At 34.0% G+C, this 27325-nt stretch overlaps 1 protein-coding gene and 1 long non-coding RNA gene across 4 annotated transcripts in view; one reads left to right on the top strand and one right to left on the bottom strand.

Moving 5' to 3' along the window:
* The window catches only part of LOC105349012 (E3 ubiquitin-protein ligase rnf213-alpha), a 108572-nt gene that overhangs the window by 65964 nt on the left and 15283 nt on the right, over positions 1 to 27325 (bottom strand). For all 3 annotated transcript variants that reach the window (XM_066072384.1, XM_066072386.1, XM_066072385.1), the window contains exons 7-14: positions 21512 to 21825; positions 19079 to 19278; positions 18374 to 18592; positions 8188 to 8383; positions 4487 to 4557; positions 3085 to 3382; positions 2282 to 2386; positions 1828 to 1917 (exon numbers count right to left, since the gene is read on the bottom strand). In XM_066072384.1, the coding sequence (XP_065928456.1) occupies positions 1828 to 1917; positions 2282 to 2386; positions 3085 to 3382; positions 4487 to 4557; positions 8188 to 8383; positions 18374 to 18592; positions 19079 to 19278; positions 21512 to 21825 (1493 nt within the window). The remainder of the gene's footprint in view (positions 1 to 1827; positions 1918 to 2281; positions 2387 to 3084; positions 3383 to 4486; positions 4558 to 8187; positions 8384 to 18373; positions 18593 to 19078; positions 19279 to 21511; positions 21826 to 27325) is intronic.
* LOC117684243 (uncharacterized) lies at positions 22386 to 23994 on the top strand. The gene is made up of 2 exons (XR_010709759.1): positions 22386 to 22849; positions 23284 to 23994. It is a non-coding gene; the product is annotated as an uncharacterized lncRNA (long non-coding RNA).

Genomic DNA, 27325 nt, shown 5'->3' with positions numbered 1-27325 from the left:
AAAAGAAGACTTTTAAAGATTAACTCTATATATTCTTATGTAAAACTTCAATCCCCCCCTCATTGTGCCCCCACCCTATTCCCGGGGGGGGGGGGGGGGGGGGGGGTCATGATTTTCACAACTTTCAATCTACACTACCTGAGGATGCTTCCACACAGGTTTCAGCTTTCCTGGCTAATTAATTTCTGAGAAGAATATTTTTTAGTTAAAGATTTACTCTATATATTCCTATGTAAAACTTCAACACCCCATTGGGGCCCCACCCTACATCTGGGGGTCATGATTTTCACAACTTTGAATCTACACTACCTGAGTTTGCTTCCACACATTTTCCTGGCTGATTAGTTTTTGATAAGAAGATTTTTAAAGATTTACCTTATATACATGTATTCCTATGTAAAACATCGACCTTCCATTGTGGCCCCACCCTACCCCTAGGCGTCACGATTTTCACAACTTTACATTGACACTACTTGAGGATGCTTCCACACAAGTTTCAGCTTTTCTGGCTGATTAGTTTTCGAGAAGATGATTTTTAAAGATTTACCCTATATATTCCTATGTACAACACTGACCCTCCATTGTGGCCCCACCCTACCCCAGGGGGTAATAATTTTCATAACTTTGAATCTACACTACCTGAGGATGCTTCCACACAAGTTTCAGCTTACCTGGCTTAATGGTTTTTGGAAAGATTTTTGAAAATTTCTCAAAATTTTTCCTTAATTTCTAATTATCTTCCTTTGAAAAAGGGAGGAAAGCTATAGTCCCCTCCGGTGAAAACGTTAATGTTAATCTGAATTCACGCGTGGCACGTTTTTCTCAAACAGTTTTCAAGTAAATATTTTCATGTTTAAAATTTATAATAAAAGACTTGATACGCAGACTGGAAAAGGTTTTGGGATTAAAATTTCGAAAAATAAGGGATAAAGAGGGGTCAAAGCAGAAAACAGCCCTTTAGCTATAACTTATTTATTTTTCATCCAATTTTTGAAATCCTTTCGGTTTTAGGTTTGGAGTAAAGAGTATGATTTAAAAATTATGGTATGTAGGGCCATTTTTTGACTCCTTATAGAAGTTTAAAGGGCATGAATATTGCAACTTTTTAAAAATTGATTTAAAAAGAGTAACCTCGCTTTGCTCAATGAACGTAGAAATACCCAAGGCATACCACGTTTTCTATTCGAGAAATGAATACTTACTTTTTTTAAAATGATTTTTTAAAAAATATTCTATTAGAAATTAAAAGTATATTTACTTTAAAAGTTCTGAAGTTATCTTTTTTGTGACATTACATTACTTATAAGTTCATATTAAGGCAACTGATTATACCAAGGCGGTAAAGAATTCTTAAAATAAAATTGATATGATTTTACCTGACATTTCATATTATAAAGGGGAAAAGGGGATGTCGAAAAGCCCTTACTTTTTGTTAAAGACAATTTTTAACGTTTGATATTAGTACAGTGATTTTTGAAGAAGATAAAATTGTAAAAAGTTTACAGACAGAGGAACACCAGACAAAAGTGATAAGAAAAGCTCGCTTTAGCCTTCAGCTCAGGTGAGATAAAACTGTAGCTGTATGTCTTGTAAGAAAAAAAGAGAAAGGGTGTAGGGAAATAAATCACAAAGTAAATGTTGATGTGGCAAATATAATGAAATGAACTATATATTTTCTGTGGATGGAGGCATCAACAGAAACTTGGAGTAAGATGTGCATTAATTTTACTTTAATTTCAATATAAAATTTTCTTTATTTTCTCTGTTCACCAACTTTTGAGTTAAAATCAAAGGCTTTCCACTTCACAGGTGTCGAAATGCACTTACCATTAATGCAATTTCTGTCAAAACTTCTTGTATTTCTGCTGGGTATTCATCTTCAGAGCAGTAGATGTCAAAAAGTTTATCAGCACTTAGCTATAAGTAAAATGACCAAATATAAATTAGTTATTCAAACAAATCCCATTACATCCTGCATACCTCCAATTTCTTTGAATGGTAAACCTATTGACACATCCAAGAATACAGCAATGTATCATTTTCTTTTTTTGCATAATGCTAGATGCTAAAAATATAAAGTTACTAGGGTCAACAATTGAACATTAATAATATATATTTTTTTTTGGCATAATTTTGCATAAGTCCAACTGAACTGACTAGACAGAAATTTTGTTAGTTAGACTTAAAATCTAATAGTTAAATAACAAAGTTTAATGTCAATCCCTGTCCATCCTATGTTATGTTTTGCTCTAGTATCATTAAGCAGAGAACACGATCTTACTGGTCTATATGTGAGGTCTTGCTTCAAAACATGCTTCATTTCAGAAAAAAATGCATCTTTTATTTGTCCTTCCCTCAGTGGGATTCTGAATATGAATGACCATGTCTGAAAAAAAAATTAATAAAATGTAACAAGATCAATTTAGACAGAACACCTCTAGGTTTCAAGACCAGGAGTTTCTGTATAACCATACCATTGGCAATTTTAACCTTGGCATTTGACTTTTTAAATAAGTAACTAAGGTTCTTCTTGCTATGAGCAATCTGTATACTAAGTATGATAATCAAACGTCTGAAAGAATAGTTTGATCCTGCCTTGTGACATGGCATGGATAGATTCACAAACTGTGACACACAACATTAGATCCAACTAAGACTGCTGCCTAATTTTGGGTACAGTAAAACACGCTTATAACGAAGTCCCAGGGACGGGCAATTAAACTTCGTTGTAAGCGTAATTCGCTATATCCGTCAAGTTAACAGCATGAAATAGAGTCTTGGGGAATAAGCGTCAATTCATTATAAGCGTGTTCGCTATAACAGTGTTTTACTGTAAATATTTTTGTCTGACAGAATAAAGCATGGAAACTTTAAGTAATAAATTAACAGGATGGCAAATTATGAAAATGTTATCAATATTATTCACCAATCAAACATGTGTAATATTTTGTTTTATCAGTTTAACTTTTTATTTGGACAGTAGAGCATTTTGCGCTTTTTAAAAAACATCAAAGGAACCCATTTGCATTTCATAAAGTATGTAGTTTTGTTCAGAAAAGCAATTAAAATTTGATAAACGTGTACCTTAAAATATTTTTTGGTATCTACATACACTGGAATCTTTTTTAACCATTGAATGAATGTCTCCTTATGTTTATGAAACACTGGCAAATGGCTGCTTTGATTCCTGTGCTGAGGATTCTGTTTGTCTCCACTTCCTCTTTCGTTCATAAGAAAATCATAAAGAGCTATGGTCATCATAAATATAGAAAATATTCTAACACATAAACCATATTTCCATGTATATTCTTGCAAAATGATGTCCAACAGATCTGCTGCAACGTAGAAACTTATCCATGCATGATTCCGCATATCTTCAGTCCTACAAAATAGGTTTAAAAGTTGTATTACAAATATACATTAAAAGTACAGACCAATATATACAGCAATTCGCAGTACAGTTAAGGCGGTCAATAAAAATATCGGCAAGTTTTTGTGATGAAAACATGTATACTTTAGTTCAACTGGCATGTCCTTTTTAAAATCAATAACAGTCACTCAAATGCAATATATTTCTAAAATATATATATAACAGTACAATATTTAATGTGCATAGTGCCAGGTCTCGTGATATGGCAGTCGCATGGTACAAGCAGATGTATTTGTTGTTTTGAGGTCATTTAAAAAATTCAAGGGCATAATCATGTCAAAATTCACAACTGAATTATAAAATAACTTATATTAATAGTAGATTTTGAAAAACGCTGCGAACTTTGTAAGATAGGATTATTTGTTAGTAGAAACCGTATTTTATAATCATGACTGTTGAACAATTTCGAAGGTCACAATGTTAATTTCATTAAAAAAATAATTATTCTGTAAGATTTTACAAAGATCGTAGAAGTTTTTAAGTTACATAGCATATTTCAAATTCACATGTAAAAGTTCGTCAGGATCAGTTAAGTGTATGCCCTTGCAATTACCGTAAGTGATTTATTTAGGTACTTAGCTTTAAGATAAACGATATTTAACACAAAACCAAGGTTGCCTCTTTATACGATGCATACTTATAACAAAATGAAAATAAGACTATATAGGTAAGCATTCTTCTTATAATAATGTTAAACAAAATATTCATTAATTTTATAATTTTCCTGTAATCTATGACATTTATTTTTCTTTGCTAAAAAACTGCATGATAGCCTTCAATAGTAGTACAGCGAGAACGACATCTCACTTATTTTTCAGAGCGTACGATATAACGGACCTCAAAATTGTAAGTAATAGCATTTGTTGCTTTCAACTGAAAGATAAGCATAAATTAATTTTTCTAATAAATAAATTAATAAGTACTTTTGAGGTTTGTAATATACTGTAATGTCATAATGCACATTTCTCAAACTTTTTGTTTGAACGGAATTGATTGACAGCCTTAACTGTGCTGCTCTATTATTTATCCCTAGTTAGCATTTTGTAAATAACTCACACTTCCAGATTTTCTTTGTTGTACAGCATTTCCATCTGATTAGAAACTGTATTATAACAAACTGCAAAAACCTAAAAACATGAGCATAAGTACATGACATCACCTTTACTAGATAGAATGTTCTATCGTTAAAATGACGGATGTCCTACGGACCCGGTTTAACGATAGAATTCGTTCCATATACCCCCTTCGTAGCAAATAAAAAAATTATATTGCACTATATCTGGCCTTAATTTTTTTATATGATTGGTTTCAAATACCTACATTGTTGCTTTCTTATAATCCAATATTATCAGATTAACTGTTTTTGCAACGAAATCACTGCCACTTTTAACATCACGTTTAAAAATTCGCTGTTTATGGTCGCCATGTTAATGATAAAATCCAATGCAAGACTTTCCAAGTGCAATTTCGACAAAATGGCAGGCAAATTCAAACGTGTATATTTAACAGAATGCCATGGTACGACTCAATAAATGGATGTTTTGTGGATTAAACTACATATGCATGTTCATAAAGGTTTGTAATGCATAAAAATGTGTTTTTCCCATGCAGAATATTTTTAACAGACCTAAAATACGACGCGAAGCTGATCCGCTTCACGGCTGCTACATTGCAAGTATATAGGACAAATTCTTACTGTGACCTGAGCGTAGCCTGGTCACAGTAAGATTATTCTTTCTACACCTTTACATACAAGTCAAGAACATAATTATTCATCAGTAACTACCTAACTACTTGATCATAACTGACTTATCAATGATGCAAGCTCCTAAGTCAACAAAATCTAAAATTTCATCTTCATGTCTGATTTTAATACTTTATAGTTGCATTAATTACAATGGAGGGGGGGGGGCTAGTGGGGAGGGGAGGGGGGGGGGGCTCCCCTCCCCCTTTTTTTTTTTTTTTTTTTTACAAAGTTAGACCTTACCATTAGGCACATAGCATCATAGAGGGTTAAGCCCCCCCCCCCCCCCCCCAAAAAAAAATTTTTTTTTCTATAAGCAAACATAATTGTTCCTAAATTTACCTTGAAAAGATTGAAATATTGAGAAGTTTGAGTCATAGATATACTACCCCCGCTAAGAAAAAATCATAACTCAAGTAGTTTGCTATTATAGAAAATGATTGATGTTATCTATTTAATTGTCCATTTTTTATCAACAACAACTGCTCTATTTTTTTTAAATTGCTAATTTAAAAGCAAATAAAATTCCATTTTATTTCAACTGAACTTTTAATACATGAGGACATTTGTATCCTTATGATAACAAACATGACTGGAATAAAACAAAAATCCACTTGTCAAGCAGCCATTTAATGTTTAGAATTTTTGGTATACCGAGCCCAATTTTTTCAACACAATTAAAAAAAAAAAAGATAAACTACATCAGGGTATTTCATTTTCAGAAGGGCAAGCGGGGATGAGAATCTAACAATTAATTTAATTTTGCCTTACACAAGCAAGCTTTGTGTCAAATTTTACCCTCTAATCATTACCATTCACACAAGACATGATACATACAGGAATTAAGCATTTTTTAAACAATGACGTTGAACTTGCCCAAATGACGTTGGGTCAAGGTCATGACATACATTCAGGTCATAAGCAATCTTTGGGTGAATTAAGCACTTCTAATGTTTCTTCATAAGAAAGATATGGACCGGACATATATTTTGCACTTTTCCAGTCAGTGACCTTGACCTTGTCCAAATGACCTTGTGTTAAGGTCATGACATACATTCAGGTCATAAGCAATCTTTGGGTAAAGTAAGAGCTTCCAATGTTTCTCCATAAGAAAGATATGGACCGGACACGTTTCCTGCCAGTGAACTTGACCTACCTAAAATGTCCTTGAGTCAAGGTCATGAAACCCCTCCCCTAGGTCATAAGCAATCTTTATGTGAGAAAAATATGGACCGGACACAAATTTTGCACTTTCTCTACCAGTGCTCAAATGACTTGGTCATTTCGGATATCTGTTAACCATGAACTGCATAATCCTGATAATATAATGTGAAATGCATAACTATGTTTATTTTCGATGTATAGATATTACACAACATTATGGTTACTGCTTGAATCATATTCATTATTCTGATAACATAATAATTTATCACATAATTTAATAATCTTCCATCGTGGTCATTTTAATCAATTGTCCTGTACTTAATTCTTTTTTTTGTTATTCCCAGCCAGAAAAGGAAGTGCATATATCACTTGATACTACCTCTTATAGAGATGTTCCAATCGGTACACCACTGAAAAGTTCATCCGAATTGGGGGAGATCAAGGATGCTTTCCTGCTCTTGGCTGTGATGGATAGTTTACAGTTTTGATCCTGTTTTGGGAACTGAAATACTGCTTTTAAATATAGTCACCGAATCTACACTCATGATCAGCACAGGTGGTTATGGCTAATTGAAACCGTCCATCATAGCCAAAAGGTATATATACTCATGCTATTTATTGGAGAAGAAATTTGATTTGATGCCACTATACGACACATTATCAGCTTGACAATAAAATTGTGAAAAACTTTTCTTTGGATTTATCTTTGTAATTAATAAGCAGACAGGAGGACTTTGCGCAGTGAGCTAAATGTCTTACACACTTCCATTTTGGTCTATCTCTTTCAATGCACAAACAATTGTGAAGCCTCTAAATTCTAGCTTGCTGCTACATTAATTTCACAAATAGAGTATATTACCTGAGGAAAAATGTCTGACACACTTGCAATTGCTATATCAAATTCAATACCAAATCTCCAAACCCCTTGCATTTACGGCATCTCCCTGACCCATGGAGTTGCAGTATGACTTAACTATAACAAGCTTATCTTTTAAAAAGATTGGTGAGCTAGCGCCGTAGCCATCCTAAAACACAGAAGCAGATTTCTAAAATATTGTTTAAATTCCTGAATTGATTAATTAACAATAAGAAGGCACAGTGGTGTACTGGAATTGTGCTGGAGTGGGGTCTCAATTTAGAATTGTGAATCTAGAGTGGGCTTCACATCGGCAATGGCATAGCTCACTGACTGTGCCCTAATTATTATGTTTCTACTGTAATTTCAGTTTCGAGGTGAACATTTTCAAGAACCATTGGTACTGTTGTGTAGCAGTCGTATCTTCTCGGGCCTTTCCGGCCTTTCCGGCAAGCTCGAAAAACATATCCGAGGTTGTTTTCCGAGCTTGAAGGAATTTAAGATAAAGCTAGCTATTTATTATAATATTTAAAATAACTTTGTAATATAAGACCTAAGCTACTGTTACTTTTTGACATTTTCAATAAAACACAGAACTTCAAGTGAAGATGATAAAACGAAATTTAAATGGTACAGTTTATCTACAGTAGTACAGTATTCCCAGAATCCCCTACTATGGAGTCGAGCATGCGTATTCCAGTGAAAAAGACTAACGTAGTTGCTAGCGCTCGAGAGCGCTAGCAATAAGTTCTTCAAGCTTCCTTACCTATTTTTTGCACAATTATCTAATGAAACTGTACAAACTCTATACAAATAATCTTTAAAAATTAACGTGTCCTGCATGGAGACTGCATGCATAAAACTTTGCAAAAAATGTAATTTCCCTTTGTTTCAAGTTGATACAAAAATATACCACTGTCCAGTATAAACAAGACTACCACTTTTAAAAGTGCTATTGAAAAAAGAATACTTTGCCCATCCATTTTTCCTTACCTCATTTTTGTGAGTTGTTACTTTGTGTTTTTTTGAAAAATAATACAGCCCAGCCAATGTAACTTCTACTGGAATCAGTTCTGTTGGAACAACATCCTTGAGCTGTTCAAATTCCAATGCTGCAACAAAAGATCTTGGCAGCAGATAATCCATTCGGAACAGCGGACTTAGACATTCAAGCATTGCCTTTGCATCCCTGAAGGTGTATAAAAATCATTTCTATTATCAATATTAGGGATGTCAACGAGTACTCGACTAATGCTCGGTCACACCGATCATCAACTAAAATTTTTCCGTCTATTACTCGTAATTAAATGAATAAAAATCAAAACATTTCATTATTTTTTCTAAACGTGGCAGTTTTTGTGCTACAAATGAAAAAAAAAAGTTTTCTTTTCTAAGCATGTTTGGACCATAAGTTCACTCTTTCCCAATTGTGTCCCTGATGTATTTATTCAAGCGGCTAATACAATAACAGATCTCTTTTGATTTACAATCTGCACATGCACCGATGCAGCATCAACCCCAGAATGTACAGTCGAACCAGGAATTTATCATGGCTTTTTTCACTACCAGTAAACGGTACCTTTCCCCTCTTAAAATGGGTGCAAAAATTCCCCCTTTTCAGAGAGAAAATTCCCAGATCAAACAGTAACTACACCAGAATTTTCTCAGAAAAAGAAGTTGAAGTTGCTCTGTCTTCTGAGTGCATGACCGTGTAAATTAATGTCAATGTCAAAAGAATGATAGTAAACTAATCTAAAAATATTTTCACTGTATAAATTAACCCTTTAGTAAAAATTAATTCATCTTGAGTTTTATATACGGGTGATGCAACCACACCTTACATTATGCATTGGAAATAACAAACATAGGTAATGACAGATTACAAAGCTCACCGAGACGAGACATCACCCTTATGAGACTTCACCTTTATGAGACCACCTTTGTCATATTAAATAAAAATAATACTTTATGATCTTGGATATTCATGGATTCTGTTTTGACACAATATCGTATATCATCTGCTAAAAAATTGTATGATAATCATATGTTCATATGTTAATCAATACAATAATTTAAAATTAAATATTGCATCCTATCATATTTACAACATATATCATATAATACAATAAAATACCATAATAAACAATGATGAGATATGATATTGTAACGTATGATATGACATTGTATTGTTGTATATGTTATTGTATTTGATCACATAATATAATATCATAATATATAAAACAATATAGTATTATATTACAATATCATATTACATAAAACATCATAACATTGACACATATGATATCATATTGTATAATATAGTATGATATTGTATGATACTGTTTCATTTTTGCTACATAATATGATATTGTATCATATGATACAATATAATTTGATACAACATTGTATCATATCAAATAATACAATATTATGTGATAAAGTGAAATATTATATAATACATTATCATATTATACATATTGTATCATGTGATACAATAATATATTTTACAATATCATACTATACAATTTCATGTGATGTGATAATATATCATATTATAAACCAATATCATATTATACAATATCGTATGATACGATATTGTAAAATATTACAGTATCATATTATACAATTTCATGTGATATAATTCTATATTACAGAAACTAATATCATATTCAGGGCTCGACATTAACGCTTGTCCGCTTGTCCGGTACCAGTTAAAAAAATATACGGACAAGTGAATATTGCTTGCCACTTGTCCGACTGGACAAGTGCATTTTTATGTAAAGAAGTCTCCAACAAGAAAGTTTTGTGATAAGTTTATCTGTAGTCCCGTTATAAGTTTATCGATTAGTTATTTTGAATTTCGATCCCGACTTTAAATTGAAATGCAATTGTCATGAGGTACTCTTGATCGGGATTGAAGTTCACTTATTACAAACAACTTTCAATATTGAACTGTAAAGGTGTGGATCTTAGTTCTTACAAAGTACCAAACACACCTGCTATCAAAAAGAAAGGAAGAACAGGTAGCAAAGATAAACTTAAGGATTATGGAAAGAAATGTAATTTATTTTAGGTTTCATTCATCATTGATAGACTGTGATGACTTTCCATGTTTAGTTTTTAAAAAACAGCTGAGAAATCAATATAAGAGTTACATGTATTTTAAAACCTGATGCTAAATTTAAAATTTCTTGTAATCTGCCATTAACAAAGCTACAGCTGACAAATTATGTTTAATGTATATGGAACCAATACATTTAGGAAAGACACTTTAAGTTTCCATTTAAGAAGTCAGGTTATTAATTATGGCAAGAATAATCAATAAATGACTTTATTTTAGTAATACAGAACTGTAGTTTTCAATTTGTCAATATTTGATCTTTAATATTGAAAAATTTTTGGACAAGTGAAGTTGAAGTTCAGACAAGTAAATATCTTGGTCACTTGTCCGAATGGACAAGTAGGAAAAAAAGTTAATGTAGAGCCCTGATATTATACAATATTGTATAATACAATATTATAGAATATACAATATTGTATCATTAAGGATACAATGTTATATTTTGCAATATCTTATGTAATAGTATCATGTGATAAAATAATAAATTATTAATACAATATAATATTATACAATATTGTATCATAATATACAATACTATACATAACGATATCATGATACAATATCATAACATAAAATATCCAAAAAATTGATATAATATCATATCGTATCATATAACTTTTTATAATATTACATATGATATTATATTGTTTCATATGAAACAATATTGTTTCATACCATACAATACTATATCATAGGAATCATGTTATATCATTTATCAACAAACACATCTATCTATCGAGCAGGTTTGAGTGAGGTAGGAGATTTCTTTAGCATCCTTGATAATGGAGATCAGGCTCTGCATCTGAAGCAACCTCTGCGTTTCATTTATAATATAGTTAAATCAACTATGCAAGCTATCATCTATAAAACATGTGACCTGTTCCAAAAAAACTAAACCTCATCCAGCATCCGAAACCTAAGGCTCAGATTCAGCATTCAAGCCTGTCAGGTACATCAGTATACATAAGACGCATCTCCATGCAAGTTTGGTGAAGTTCAGACCAGACGTAATAACTAAGATATCATCAGAGGAGGGCACTAGCAATTAAAACCTTAACCTGCTCCAGCATCCGCAACCTATGGCTCAGATTCAACATCCATGCCTGTCAGGTGCATCTGTATCATAAGACACACCATCCATTCAAGTTTGGTGAAGTTAGGACCTGTAATAACTAAGATATATTTTTTAGCATCCTTGATAATGGAGATCAAGCTCTGCAACTGAAGCTTCCTCTGTGATTCATTCATATTACAGTTTAATCAACTATGCAAGTTTGAAATAGTACTACAGTATTATCTATTAAACATGTGACCTGTTCCAAAAAACTTAACCATATCCAGCATCTGAAACCTTTGGCTCAGACTCAGCATTCAAGCCTGTCAGGTGCATCAGTATCATAAGACGCAACATCCATGGAAGTCTGGTGAAGTTAGGACAAGTAATAACTAAGATATAATCATCAGAGGGCTACTGTTTCAAAAACTTTTACCAGCTCCAAAAACCTTAACCTCCTCCAGCATCCGAAACCTATGGCTCAGATTCAGCATTCAAGTCTGTCTGGTGCATCAGTATCATAAGAGGCACCATCCATGGAAGTCTGGTGAAGTTAGGACAAGTAGTAACTAAGATAAAATCATCAGAGGGCACCTGCAACAAAAACTTTAACCAGCTCTAAAAACCTTAACCTCCTTCAGCATCTGTAACCTATAGCTCAGATTCAGCACCCAAGCCTGCCTGGTGCCTCAGTATTATAAGACACACCATCCATGCAAGTTTTGTGAAATACGGACCAGCAGTAACTTAGATATTGCTATCAAAGGGCACCTGCAACAAAAACTTTAACCTGCTCCAAAAACCTAAACCTCCTCCAGCATCCGAAACCTATAGCTCAGATTCAGCACTCAAGCCCGTCGGGTGCATCAGTATCATAAGACTCACCATCCATGCAAGTTTGGCGAAGTATGGACCTGCAGTAACTTAGATATTGCTATCAAAGGGCACCTGCAACAAAAACTTTAACCTGGTCTAACAACCTTAACCTCCTCCAGCATCTGAAATTTAGGACTCAGATTCAGCATCCAAGTCTTTCAAGTCCATAAGTAGGTCCAGATGCATCATCCATGCAAGTTTGGTGAAGATAGGACAAGTAGTAGCTTAGATACAGGACCTGCAACAAAAACTTTAACCAGGTCCGGACGCCGACGCCGACGCCGACACCGACGCCGAGGGTATAGCATAAGCTCCCCCTGACTTCGTCTCGGTGAGCTAAAAACGATGTTTATTACTTTTAATCCTGACATCACTGCAGTTATCTGATCACACTTTATTATAAGTCAATAAATCAGCAATAAATGTTAAAATTACTATAAAAGAGTTTGTAAAGAGTTATCTTCAAAATTAATAGATCTTCTACATAACGGCAGTAAGTGGGTCAAAGGGTTAGACTAATACCCCAAATGCACGTGAATATACTTTTTCCTCTTTCTGAGTGTTAATTTTTTTTTTTTTAAATTGCTACCTACCTACCTTATTTATTTCATCAGGGGACAGGAAACAGTGATCTATATAATATATGTGTTCTGTTTTTTTTGTTTAAGTTTTTTTTTCTGCCTAAAAAGGGTAGGCTTTTTGTCTACACAAATGTATAGAAATGAACTTTAGAAGCTTCCAGACTGCAGGATTTTGCTCCATTTATTTAAAGAATTTGGGGGGGGGGGTGGTGGTGGTGTCCCTGGACCCTTCAAGCATTCTTGCGCCTTAGGCGCTCAAATCGAACCTACAACTCCAATTTTCCCCATTAAATATAACAAGAGGCCCATGGGCCACATCGCTCACCTGAGGAACAATAGGTATGATAAAATCAGCTTAATGGAGTCATAATACAAACTATCTGGACAATGTATAATAATACATGTAGATCCTGTATAATTAAAAACCCTTTTTTTCCTTTGAATATTCTTATGTTTATAATCATTAGTCCCTTTTCTAACAGGATGATTTTATAGTCATATCATATGTTGAGTATTGCAGTTCTCAAAAAGATCCTTAACAATATAATTTATATAAGGGATATAAACGTACATCAAACTCTGAACCTTCTCGGGAGGCCAATAGTCCTGGGGCCAAAGTCTTAACAATTATGAAGAATCATCTGGCTGATTAGTTTCTGAGAAGATTTTTTTAAAGATTTACCCTATATATTCCTTTGTTAAACTTTGACCCTCCCATTGTGGCCCCACCCTACCCCTGGGGATCATGATTTTCACAACTTTGAATCTACACTACCTGAGGATGCTTTCACACAAGTGTCCGCTTTCCTGGCTGATTAGTTTCTGAGAAGAAGATTTTTTGAGATTAACTCTGTGTATTCCTATGTAAAACATCGACCTCCCATTGTGGCCCCACCCTACCTCCGGGGGTCATGATTTTCACAAATTTGAATTTACACTACCTGAGAATGCTTCCACACAAGTTTCAGCTTTCCTTGCCGATTAGTTTCTGAGAAGCAGATTTTTAAAGATTTACTCTATATATTCCTATGTAAAACTTCGACCCCCCCCCCCCCCCATTGTGGCCCCATTCTACCCCAAGGGGTTATTATTTTAACAACTTTGAATCAACACTGCCTGAGGATGCTTCCGAACAAGTTTCAGCATTGCCGGCTGATTAGTTTCTGAGAAGAAGTTTTTTAAAGATGTTAAACTTCGATCCCCCATTGTGGCCCCACCCTACCCCCGGGGGTAATGATTTTCACAACTTTAAATTTACACTACCTGAGAATGCATCCACACAAGTGTCAGCTTTCCTGGCTGATTAGTTTCTGAGAAGCAGATTTTTAAAGATTTACTCTATATATTCCTATGTAAAACTTCGACCCATCATTGTGGCCCCACCGTACCCCTGGGGTAATAATTATCACAACTTTGAATCTACACTACCTGACGATCCTTCCACACAAGTGTCAGCTTTCCTGGCCGATTAGTTTCTGAGAAGAAGATTTTTTAAGATTTACTTTATATATTCATGTTAAACTTCGACCCCCATTGTGGCCCGACCCTACCCCCGGGGGTCATAATATTCACAACTTTGAATCTAGTCTACCTGAGGATGCTTCCACACAAGTGTCAGCTTTCCTTGCCGATTAGTTTCTGAGAAGAAGATTTTTAAAGATTTACTCTATATATTCCTATGTAAAACTTCGATCCTTCATTGTGGCCTCATCCTACCTCCGGGGGTCATAAATTTCACAAATTTGTATCTACATTACCTGATGATGCTTTCACACAAGTTTCAGCTTTCCTGGCTGATTAGATTCTGAGAAGAAGATTTTTAAAAATTTACTCTATATATTCCTATGTTAAACTTCGACCCCCCATTGTGGCCCACCCTCAGGTGAGCTAAAAAGGTGTTAAGTTTACAATACAATAAGTTGTTAAAGTTGGTTTCTGGAAGAACAGACTTTGAAATTTTTCTTAATAAATATTGACATTTTTTTTACTTTTTTAATCTTTAGTTTTTAAGATCTGTGTACAAACATAGAATTGTGAGCAAATCTATGTATCTTGCTTATAATTCGAAGTTTAACACTCAAATATGGTTAGTAAATAGAAATTGTAAACAATTAAACACAAGAAACATGCACTACATGTATAACAAATAAAGAACACAATTTATTTTTTCGAAATGAATCATATATATGATACATGTATATACCTACATATTTCCGTCAGCGATATCAAACTCTATTTAAACTGAATAAACTCGAGAAAATGCCGAGCATCTCAACAAAACCTATTGCATTAATTTAATCTTCCATTACGCAAAAGATAATGCCGAATTACCGATAGAATGAATTGTATTTCAGTACCCCTACATCAGATTTTGCTTAATTTGCGCAGGAAAACAGTTAACTGTTTGCTTTACCGAAGTCTCTGTTTGATTTGATACGTAAAAATCACGAAATACAGACGATAGTTTCCAGGTTACAAAGCATAAATAATGAAAACGAAACGAAAATCAGAACAAGCTAACACCAACGTCATGTGTGAAAACTGTCAACGCATTGAAATATTTAGCCTCAATTTACTTCACAAAATCGGCACTAATATATTTTGCATGTTTCAAAATTTCCCTTCATACGCGAACTGTTGCACAACAAGCAATTTCATCATAGTCCGATCGACCCTTTTTCGTATAATGTCATGGCTGCTTGAAACAAAGAACCTCGTTTTAGAAGTATGGAATAATTTTACCGCATGCCGAACCCGAAGCTATTAAACTGATTGAAACACGCCTTTCCTTTATTATTATTTTCGTAATAACTCAAATTTGAAACAGAATTACACCTTAATTTTTACAATTTATATTTTCCTTCCTATAAGGATAATTTATGCTAAACTGCGTTGAATTTGCATCGGTAGTTCCTGAGAAGAAGATTTTTAAAAATGCACCCCCCTTTTTCTACAGTTTCAAGGTTTTCTCCGCTTTGAATGCAGATCGGACTTTTATTTCTGCAATTTATATTTGCCCTCCCATAAGGATGCTTTGTGCCAAATTTGGTTGAAATTGGATAAGCGGTTTTAGAGAAGAAGTTCAAAATGTAAAAAGTTTACAGACGGACAGACGGACGGACGGACGGACGGACAGACGGACAGACGGACGGACAGACGGACGACGGACAAAATGTGATCAGAATAGCTCACTTGAGCTTTCAGCTCAGGTGAGCTAAAAAGGGTAGTAAAATAAAAAAGCTGGATCAATCCCTGCGAACACTCCCCAGGTTACCATCCAATAGGTTAGTGATATAATTTATCAGCTGAAAAACATGAACCAGAAATTAGACACTATTGAAACTTCACTCTCAAGCATGAAAAGAGAAATAAAGGGTTTAAGTAACTGTGTAGTAGAAGTTGAAATAAGCCATGAATTCATCTCGAAATCATTGGAAGATAACCAAAAAAATACTTCCAAAGCTCTAACTGAGCTTTCGGAACTAAAAATGGCTCTAGATCAGTCCCTTTAAGAAATGTGCGTATAACGAAAAGTGTCCTAGATATGCAATGTAGGTCAATGCGGGACAACTTATTGTTCTTTGGTATTGAAGAGGCCCAATCAGGAGAACAGGAAAATTGTGAAGACATTATTATGTACTTGTGTGCTTCAAAATTAGAAATCAGATCTGAAATCCTAATTGAAAGGGTTCACAGGATTGGGTCAAAAAAACAATAACAAACCACGTCAAATCATTGTAAAAGAACTATAAGAGTTAAATTTGGCCCCCCCATAATTCAGCATTTTTCAAAGTGTTTCGGGTACAATAAAATGTTATGTTATAATTTAGAAGAGTTGATATAAAATATATTTTTTCTATAATTCAATCAAAATCAGTCGAAAATTGACATTTTTTTCATCTTTTTACAAATGGGAAATATAGAGCGCATGCTTGAACCAGGACACATTTTTTGTCACTTATTAGACTTGGCTAGATACATTTCTGATTAAAATATTTTGTTGGTTCAAGCATGCGCTCTATGTTTCCTGAAAGAAAAACTGCTTGAAAACAAACTTTTTTATGCTAAAATTGCAAAAATGGCAGGAAAAGGTTATCTTTACAATGCCATGTTTCTAAATTGTGGGCACTTGAATCAAAATGAACATTAAGTAAAAACATCACATATATATCTGTACAAAGAAAACAAAGAATTACAGTAAAATAATGATATTCCTTTTAGGGGGCCATTTTAAGCCCACACCATACATAGTCCTTTAATAGATTTCCACACCGGGAAATGGTCCGCAAATGTTCTTACAAGCTTAAAGACACTCATATATCCATTGGGGAACAGTTCCCTAAAGAAATCCAAGAACGTAGAAAAAAATTGTTACCAATTTATAAAAGGGCCAAGGAAAGTCATCGAAAGGCTGTCTTAGCAAGGGACAAACTATTCATCGACGGAAAACAATAATGATGTAATGTGAATTGATCAATGTTGAACTGTTATCAAATAAATTTGAGACGGACTAGTAGGTATTTAACTTACTGTTATTGATTTTTAATCCAAGTTTTCTACAAATTTGATTTTGTTCATGGGAGCAGCCATATTGCAATACTGTTTCTGTTTATAAAGCATTCTCTGATTGGTCAGAACAAGAGGTCACAAAAGTTTAAAAATGAGTATGCTCACTGGGTGGCGTAATCGTTAACCCACATATGTGTTGTCTCTTCAGTCAAGGGTTTATGTAGAGCGGAGCAGAGCAGAAACTCCTGACTAAGGATGATAAGAATTTTGCTTTGACATTGCCCTAAAACTTAGATATTTTCCAGCTGTCATAGAACTTTTAATTCAATCTTAATACCCCTTATATACAGGCATTTCATTTTTGTTCAACCTGAGCAAGATTAAGCAAATGGAAAATAATCTACGGTCTAAAACTGATTACATGTATAAAAACTAAAGAGATCTGCTATGACCTTCACATTGCCTTGGTTCAAAGTCACTGCACACCATTACCTCCAAAAGCTCTGTTTATGTGAAGTATGAGCCAAATAGGGCTTGGAAGAGAGTGTATGCTCTTAAAAAGGATTTTTGTGTGATCTAATATGACTTTGACCTTTAACCTTTAAACATCATTCATAATCAATTCATACCCTTTGACCATACACACTATTTGAGAGAATTATGAGTCAGATTTGACCAAGGGGAGAGAAGATGTGCTCTAGACAAGGATTTTCCATACAATTCTGCTATGACATTAACCTAGGATCTGAAAACGTGGTTCAAAGTTATTGCACACACTTTATCCAAAGGCACTCTGTGGGTAAAGTACAGAGCCAGATTGATGCTTTGGACAAGAGATATCAGATGGACAGACGTAAAGAAGGACAGATTGATCACTATAGGGTGCCTGCATAGTGGGGCTCCAAAGAAGCCTCCTGCATCTTCTTAATTTTGTATAATATTATGTATTTTATCCTGCAATATCTCAATCTCAATTTTTTCTTGCCTCAGAGATTGAAATGACAAGATTTCAACATCTTAAGCCAAAAAAAGTTTTACCATTGTTTCCTCTTCACAACATCGAAGGCTCTATGAATTCCATCTATTCCCCACCATCTTGGAACTTCATCTGCATGTTTTTTTGCAAGCTGAAGCTTATCAAAAGGTTTCTGTATTTTTGTGGTGACCAAATGATACAGTGGCAAACAACAAAGCCAAACTGGATTTTCAGAGTCCTTGTATTTATCAACCAGTCTTTCTATGCACTGCATCATCATCCTGAAAAGTTCAAAATAAGAAAAAATGCAGTCCTCGTTAGTGGATTATGTTCATTTTTTCTGCAATAATCACTACCTTCATAACCCACACGAATTATCAAAGAAAAGCATTTTCTTTTCTATATTTACATCTTTCTCTTAACAATAAATGACTTGATTGTAAAAAGTAACCAAATTATTGCTAACTAATGTACATCAGTATTGCTGAGTAAATATGTACATCAGTACATTAGATAAAAGAAATAGCCAAGTTGTATAATATGCAATTGGGAATTTGAGTCTAATATTATGCTTATTTTGTACAGTCCGTGATTTTTCTTTGGTCGCTGAATGTTTAGACCAATCTATCAACTGGTTAGAACTAGACTGTGTAGATTTCAATCCTGACAGTTTCTATAGAGCTGTAAATTACAATCAATTTACAATAAGTATTACAAGGAATATTAAATACACAGTCGATGTAAATATAAAACTATAGTCGTCTTACTTTTCATTAAAGTTGCTGATAACTTCTTTGTAATCTATGTCGACCTGAACCAAAGCTTTAAATAATGGAGTGTATGCACTTGCTTTCACATCCAAAGAAAAGCGGTCAATGATGTAGAGAATGGATATTGCTGAAACTATGTCTGTCTCCCTTTGTTTAGCAAATTCCTCAACTTTTGGTAAAAGCATCTCCCAGAATGCCTGTAATGTATGCATACAAATATTTTATTTTTCTTGATATGTAAACAGCACAATATCATTTCTTAATGGTTTAGTATGTAGATCAACATCTCTCTTAAGGGCAATGTTCCTCTGCTTTTAATTTCACCATGTTTTCTAGAATTCCTTTTTAAAACTTATTTTTATTAAAATCAATATCAGTAGATTCAAATGAAAAAAGTTGAAGGTATGAAGCGCTGCTAGAAATTAATTGTATGTTAGCTGCAGTCTCACTACTGTGGAAGAGGCAAAGAAGATTTTCTTACTAGATGAAAAAAAATACATTTCACTATTGGGCTTTGCTTTTAAGGCCTGAACCCCTAACCCAGGGGCCATGAATTTCAAAATTTAAGCATATCTAGGGCTTCATGGACATCATAATCATGCATAAGATCTAATACATTTTCTATACATTATATTAAGCCATATTGGCTCTGCTCTAGGGCCTGAATCCCTGACCCTGCATGAGGCCATGAATTTTGGTAGAGAGCTCCATGGACATCATAATTATGCATTTAGTTTTTGGGGGTTTTTTGTCAAATATTTGAGAGTAAAGAAGAAAAATTGTGAAAACAAGATGTCTGTGGGCCAATGCTCACTAGTGATACCCTCGCTCTGATGTGAGTATACAAAATAAGCAAAGTCTTCATTTAACAGGAAGTTGATTGGTACAAACAAAAATGGATCCCACTATATGTCATGCCTAAACAAAGAGTGTGTTAAAATTTCAAACATCTGTTATTAAAAGTTGCTGAGAAATCTTTGACAAAATTTGTTTAAGAATTTAGGTTTAAAGTAAACAAAGTCTTCATTTAACAGGAAGTTGATGTCCAATTGGTACAAAATTGGTACAACAATAAATTCCACCATATGGCATGCCTTAACAAAGTGAATGTTAAAATTTCAAGCCTATGCAATGAATAGTTGATGAGAAAAATGTAACAGAAATTTTTTGTTATGGATGGATGGACAGACAGACAGACACGCAAGGTAAAACAGTATACATTGTACCCCCTCTCATTCGAAGTGGGGGTATAATTAGGTCCTATTTGGTCCCGCCTATGAGGCCTTGGGGGTTATAAGGCCATAAATTTCACCATTTTAATTTCTATCTCTTATCCTAGAGATGTTTCTGACCAAAAATGGTAACATTTGGCTTTGTAGTTTTCAATAAGTTAAAATATAAAATTGTTCACGGACGATGCACGGACAACACAAGATGGATGAAGACCAATGGCAATAGGTCATTTGAGTTACACAGGTGGCCTAAAACCTGGTAAGACAGAAGAAAGTCATCATTTATGGTACATGTACTAATTTTTGAAGAACTTAATAATACGTAAATGTTCGAAACTAATGAAGAAACAAGTAAAACAGTATTTGTGTAAATCATTCTGATGAATCGGCCATGCATTTGATCCTTTAGTTATTTAAAAATATAACACTTTTGATCTTTATAAGCACAAGCATGTAGCAGTTTTATTAAATTTCTGTGAACGAATAAAGTAAACATGCTATTCTATCTAACTGTTTCACATTAGTAATCATTAGTCATGAGTTATCTGCCAATGGTGAAAAGTCATCAAAACTATTTATCAGTGGCATTCGATATTCCTGGGTTTTTTTTAACTTGGAACACTTCTGGTGTAATCCAAGTCACCATGTTAAATTCAAAGTCCAATAACTCTAATTTGTTTACCATCAAGAACACCTTGCCTCGCCAACAATTGGAGTTTTCTTTAGTAGGATAAAATACTAATTTACTATTTGGACAATATCAAATTTATTGTCCCCCTCGATTTCCCTCAACTTCCCCTCATAAAATAGTTGCTGTCTTGGAGGACAAAAGACTTGCTATCCTCCACATAGCCAGTATTTATAAGGATATAGTGTTTTAGATGAAATGATGGCAGCTGTAAATTTATCCCCATTTCAATGAACAAAATTCACTGCTTACCATTTCACAATTCGCAAAATACTTTAAATATTGGAAATAATTCTAAAAAGCTACTTCAAATTAATATAAATTCACCTTGGAGTCGCTTTACCTTTTTTAATTTATATTTAATTATTGAGAGCCATGACATATAAATCAAATTTTAAAACCATATGGCAACATATATTAGGAGTTCAGTAGATTCTGGCGGGTTTATTCATTAACACTACTGTCATCTTATAGTATTGTATATGAAGTATTTTTGATAAATTATCTTACCATTCCAATGTGTCTTTTAAACTTCATATAATCATTTTTCCACCTTCTGAATCGTTTTCCATAGTTTGACAGGAACCCCATGTGAATGCTGTCAATGCAATCTAAAGCCTCTTTGCAGGTATGACAAGACATGCCTTTTCCCAACATAAATCCTTTCCACTTAGGAAAAAAGTATTTCAATGCAAACACCATAACACTATCTAAATCCTCTTCATACTTCTCAGTTCTAAAATGATGGTAGCCAAATAAACTCCAATTATACCTGTTTTCGTCAGGGATTCCAAAAACAATTCCATCATATCTGTTGAATATTTCTGTAAACAAGAACAAAAATTATTCATTTAGTTAAGTCCCCTTACCAAAATGAATTGTTTGCGGCAAACTTGCAGCAAACTTGCCGCAAATTTTCGGCAAACTGATTAGTTTACCAGAAAACTTTAGAACTTGTTTGCTGATCTTTGCCAGTAGTAGCAAACTTCTGGTAAACCTCTTATATTTTGCCAAAAGTTTACCAGACACCCAATTATGTTTGCAGCTTCTTCGCCAGAAGTGGCAAACACCTAAAAATTTGCCAGAAGTTTATCACAAACATTTCTTCTTTTTTCTCTGTTTTTTTTTACTTCATGAGCTTGCCAAAGCTTTACCAGAGGCAGAAATAAGACTTATACAATTTCATATACACATTCAGCACAAATTTAAGACTGTCAATTATAATGAATTGCTTTTATAATTTGTGTATAGAGAAAAAATAAATCTATTTTTGGATTTAAGTTTTATTCTAAGATAGTCTCGGTAAAAATGTTTATTATTACGAAAATAAGATCAACTTTAATCGGATGATGCTTCATAATGAACCCCCCCCCCCCCCCCCAGACCCCACGTATTACGTGAACACCAACCTGTCTGTTCTTTTGTTATGCTATATTCTTTTTTCCTACGTTCAAATATCAGTCAACTTGGATTTGAGTATATAAACCGCTTGATGTTGAATCATGTAGATTGAAGAGTTTTTCGTAACGTTATGCTGTTCAGTGTTTGTTTCTACTTTTACTTTTGTTTCAATGTTAAGCTACGCGCGCGCTGATTGGTCGATCAATAGCTAGCCGCCAATTTTCACATTCGATGCTGCCATGTTGTCTGCCATCACCGAGATGGTAAAGTGAATGAAAATAAGGGAATAAGGCTGTGCACAAGGTAAAAGAAACATTGTCAATGGAGTGTTTACTTTTGGAAAATCCACGGCTAAACAGAGGACGAATATAAGTGAATGAATCGAGTCTCAACACCCAAGGCCACTGCATGCACCATCTGCATGATCATGAGCACGTTTTTGAAAAAGTAAGTGAAGTAATGAAAACATATTCGTTGAATGGCAGTTTAAACAGTTATTGGAATATAAAACGAAGACTGTGATCTTTTATAATGAGTTTAACAGTCTAAGGCCGTCCCTATGACAATGCGGGGTGTCGAATCGAGCAAAACGCTCGTTATTGACATCGTTGTGATGCATGAACAAATGATTAAAATTAATTTATTTAAACAGCGCCAAATTTAGGAAATTATCATTACATAGTGTAAAAGTACATTTTATATGATTTACATTTTTATTACTTAAATAAAAGAATTCATGTTCTACTCGCATAGTCAGAGTAGGCCTAGTGCAAATTTGTAGCTTTATATAGATTTATAGATTGAGTAAGTATATGATAGGCTAACTTGTTTTAATCTGAAAACAATTGTGCTTATATGAAATCCATTTATCTTCCCAATAGGTGTCTGCCCTGGTAACTGGGTTACACAGACCTAAAGAAAACCATGCAAAAAAAAAAAAACCCACTGATTCTATGATCAAATGATGCAACCAAAAAAGAGTAAAGACAGAATTTGTGCAAGACTTACGTAGAAAAGCATATAAACAACAGTGCTGAAGTCTGACCATTCCATTGTGGGTATTATTGTGATATTCGGCTATTTGTGTGATATTGTTTATGTGTGAAATTAAATCGGAGAGCACGTACAGGAGACCTTCATAAAAAAGACATCAAGAATGCCTTAAAGAATCCGTGATTAATTGTAACATGACCAGTGACCGTGCAGGGCTTAATTGTGAACTACCGGTAAAAGTATCGACCTAATTTCCGAAAAATATGGTATATGGTTTGAACTTCGCTCATTGTGAACTTTTGACAAGTCCATCTGTGCATGCATGTTGTGATCGATCTGCAGCAACAAATCATCACCTATCGGTTGAGTACTATTTGTCAAATTTCAATATGGTTTGTTCATCAGTTTTGTGTTTATTTTTGAAATTTATAAAATGTGTAAAATTTTAAGTTAATTACTTGTGTCCTTTATCTCTAATTTTGCTGCAACTGTTTAAGTTAAACAACATCTTTGTCAATCACCAGTAGAAGTTATTTGTTAATTGATTGAAAAGCATAGTACATGTATTAGTAACTCATTATTAAATGATTATTAGTGTTTATTAATTGTTTTTCTTATGTTGTAATATCTTAAAGTTGCTATGTCTATCTGTAAGCTTGCGGCAAATTTGCCGCAAACAGTTTAACGGAAGCTAATTTGCATACGAATTCTGAACTTGCTGCAAATTTGCCGCAAACAGTTTGCCAGAAGCTAATTTGCATACGAATTCTGAACTTGCCGCAACTTTGCCGCAAACAGTTTCCCAGAAGCTAATTTGCATACGAATTCTGAACTTGCCGCAACTTTGCAGCAAACAGTTTGCCAGAAGCTAATTTGCATACGAATTCTGAACTTGCCGCAAATTTGCTGCAACTGTTTGTCGCAAATTTGCAGCAACCTCTCTGCAAATTTGCGGCAATTGTTTGCCAGAGGCCTTATATTTTGGTAAGGGTCATTGTGGCCATTTTAAAACCATATTAATCTCCTTAAAAAGAAGAACTCTGCATCTGTATAAAGATATAGGAACCTATTCTAATTTTAAAGCTAAGAGAATATTTGGAATACCTCTTTACTTAACAATACTATATGTCTAAAAACATAGGTAATCACAGATTACAAAGCTCACTGAAATGAGGCTTCACCTTTATGAGACCAACTTTATCATAATACATGTATATGAAAATCAGAGTTAATGATATCTTATATCAAAATATTAGCTGCAGGACTGTAGCTCCCGGTCTGAAAAAATTCGGATGGACGACCTGGGAGCTACAGTGCCTCCCATAGTAAAAAACTGCAATTTACTGCGCACAAAAAAATGCGCTAGTTTTGGACCGATTAATCTCATTTACGATCACATTCTGTACAAATATTTGATCCCAAAAAATTCCTCGGACATTTTACTACAGATATCGTCACTTCACTTGCCTCTGATATTCTTTTAAACACCATCAGCAGCCCTGTAAATTAAAGTGGTGCAAGTTTGTTTACATTTAAAAATGGCGACTCTCGATCTCGACGTAAATTAACATACTTTATTTTCCGAGGTCGGTTATCAATTTTAAGAGAAAGTCTGAGGCAAGTAAAGTGACGATTTCAGTAGTAAATTGCCTGAAGAATTTAATGGTACTAATTTTTTTTACAGAATTTGTGTGAAAATAAGGTTAATAAGTCCAAAACTAGCGCAATTTTTGTGCGCCGTAAATTGCAGATTTTTCCTACAGTAGGCACTGTAGCTCCCAGGTCGTCCATCCGAAGTTTTTCAGACCGGGAGCTACAGTCCTGCAGCTAATCAAAATATTAGATATTGCAGCATTGTTTGACACAATATCCTATAAAGACAAAACTGTATGTTAATCATACTTTATGTAATAAACTTTTTGTATTAAATGATACAATATTTATCTATACACAACCATACAATAAAATATTGTATCGTATGATACTATATATAATATTAACTTTAAGTCATTTGATATAACACAATAATATACTGCAAAACATCATAATAAAAATATGATATTGTATCATACTATATGATATTGTATTATATAATCTTGTTTGATATGAAATGATATTGTATCTTATGATATTGTATCTTATAAATTATAATATTGTATTATGTGATATGATACAGTGTTGTATCATATGATTCAATATCATATTTCATAAAACAACATTGTATCATATCATACGATACACTGTCATTTTATATAAGATAATACTGTATCATAGGATACAATATCATATCATAAAATGCAATATCATATCATATCATATCTTATCAATATTGTATCATATTGAATGAATTCATGTCATATGACACAAATGGCATTATATGGTACAATATTGATTTATGATATTGTATCATATAATGCCATTTGTGTCATTTGACATGATTCAATATGATAAAATTAAAATAACATGATACAATATCATATCAACAATCACATCTTTCAAGCAAGTTTGAGTGGGGTAGGACCATGAAAGTTAGTCAAGACAATTTTTTTTTTCAAACCATCAAACCTGTATTAAACTTCCCAAAAACTTACACCTGCTCCAGCATCTAGATAATCTCGATCAAGCTCTATATCTGAAGCTATCTCTATTTACACACCCAGTTTATATTAAGTCTGTTTAAGTCTGACTAGGTATGAACAAAATTTCTTCATTTTGTAACCAGCCCCAAGACCCTTACACAATTTAAACCTGCCTAAGCATCTGGAAAATCAAGATCACTCTCAGTATTTGAAGCTACCTCTGTGATTCATTTATAAAGTTAAATCAACCATGCAAGTTTGAATAAGTACAATTATTTACAAAAACCTTAACCTCATCCTGCATCCAAAACAAATGGTTCAGATTCAGCATCCAGGGCTGTGGGGTGCATTAGTATCACAAGATGCAGCAACCATGCAAGTATGGTGAAAATAGGGCCAGTAATATCTTATAGTCATCAAAGGGCACCTGCTCCAAAAATTTTAATTAGCTACAAACACATCATCATCCTTCAGCATCAGAAACCTAAGGCTCAGATCCAGCATTTAAGCCTGTCAACTGTATAAGTATCATAAGACACACCATCCATGCATGAATGGTGAAGATAAGACCAGTAGTAACTGAGATAGTCATCAAAGGGCACCTTCCCCAAAAACTTTAACCAGCTCCAAAAACCTTAACTTGATCCAGAATCTGAAACCTATGGCTCAGATTCACCATCCAAGGCTGTGGGGTTTATCAGTATCACAAGATGCACCATGCATGCAAGTATGGTGAAGGTAGGACCAGAAGTAACTTAAGTATGGCCATCAAAGGGCACCTGCACCAAAAACTTTAACCTGTTCCAAACACCTTAACCTTCTCCAGCATCTAAAATTAATGGCTCAGACTCAGCATCCAAGTCTTTCATGTCCATATGTAGGACCAGATGCATCATCCATGCAGGTTAAGTGAAGATAGGACAATTAACAAGAGGCGCAGGGGCCACATCGCTCACCCACCTGTGCAACAATAGCCTTACCTCTGATCAAATTAGCATAACAGTATCAAAATCAAAATATCTTGACAACTAAGTACAGTTGATCTTGCTAAAAAAAAATATAAATTCTGCCAATTTTTATCCACATATTTTTTGGGGGTAAATACCAAGCCCCTTTTGTTGTACCTGTAAGAATATTTTGCTCTATTCCTATATACCCCCCCCCCCCATTTTGTGGCCCCACTTTTCTCTAGGGAAACATGGTTTCATAAAACTTTAATCTGCACAACCTGTGCTTTCACACAAGTCACTGCTTTTTTGACTGAAAACTTTCACAGAATATTTTTAAAGATTTTCTCTATATATTCCTATATAAAAATTCATTCCGCCATTGCCGCCCCGCCCTATCCCCC

This window comes from Magallana gigas, chromosome 9 (assembly GCF_963853765.1).
Source record: "Magallana gigas chromosome 9, xbMagGiga1.1, whole genome shotgun sequence".
Lineage (NCBI taxonomy): Eukaryota > Metazoa > Mollusca > Bivalvia > Ostreida > Ostreidae > Magallana > Magallana gigas.
The sequence above is the reverse complement of the archived record's forward strand: the minus strand, read 5'-3'. Positions and strand labels throughout refer to the sequence as shown.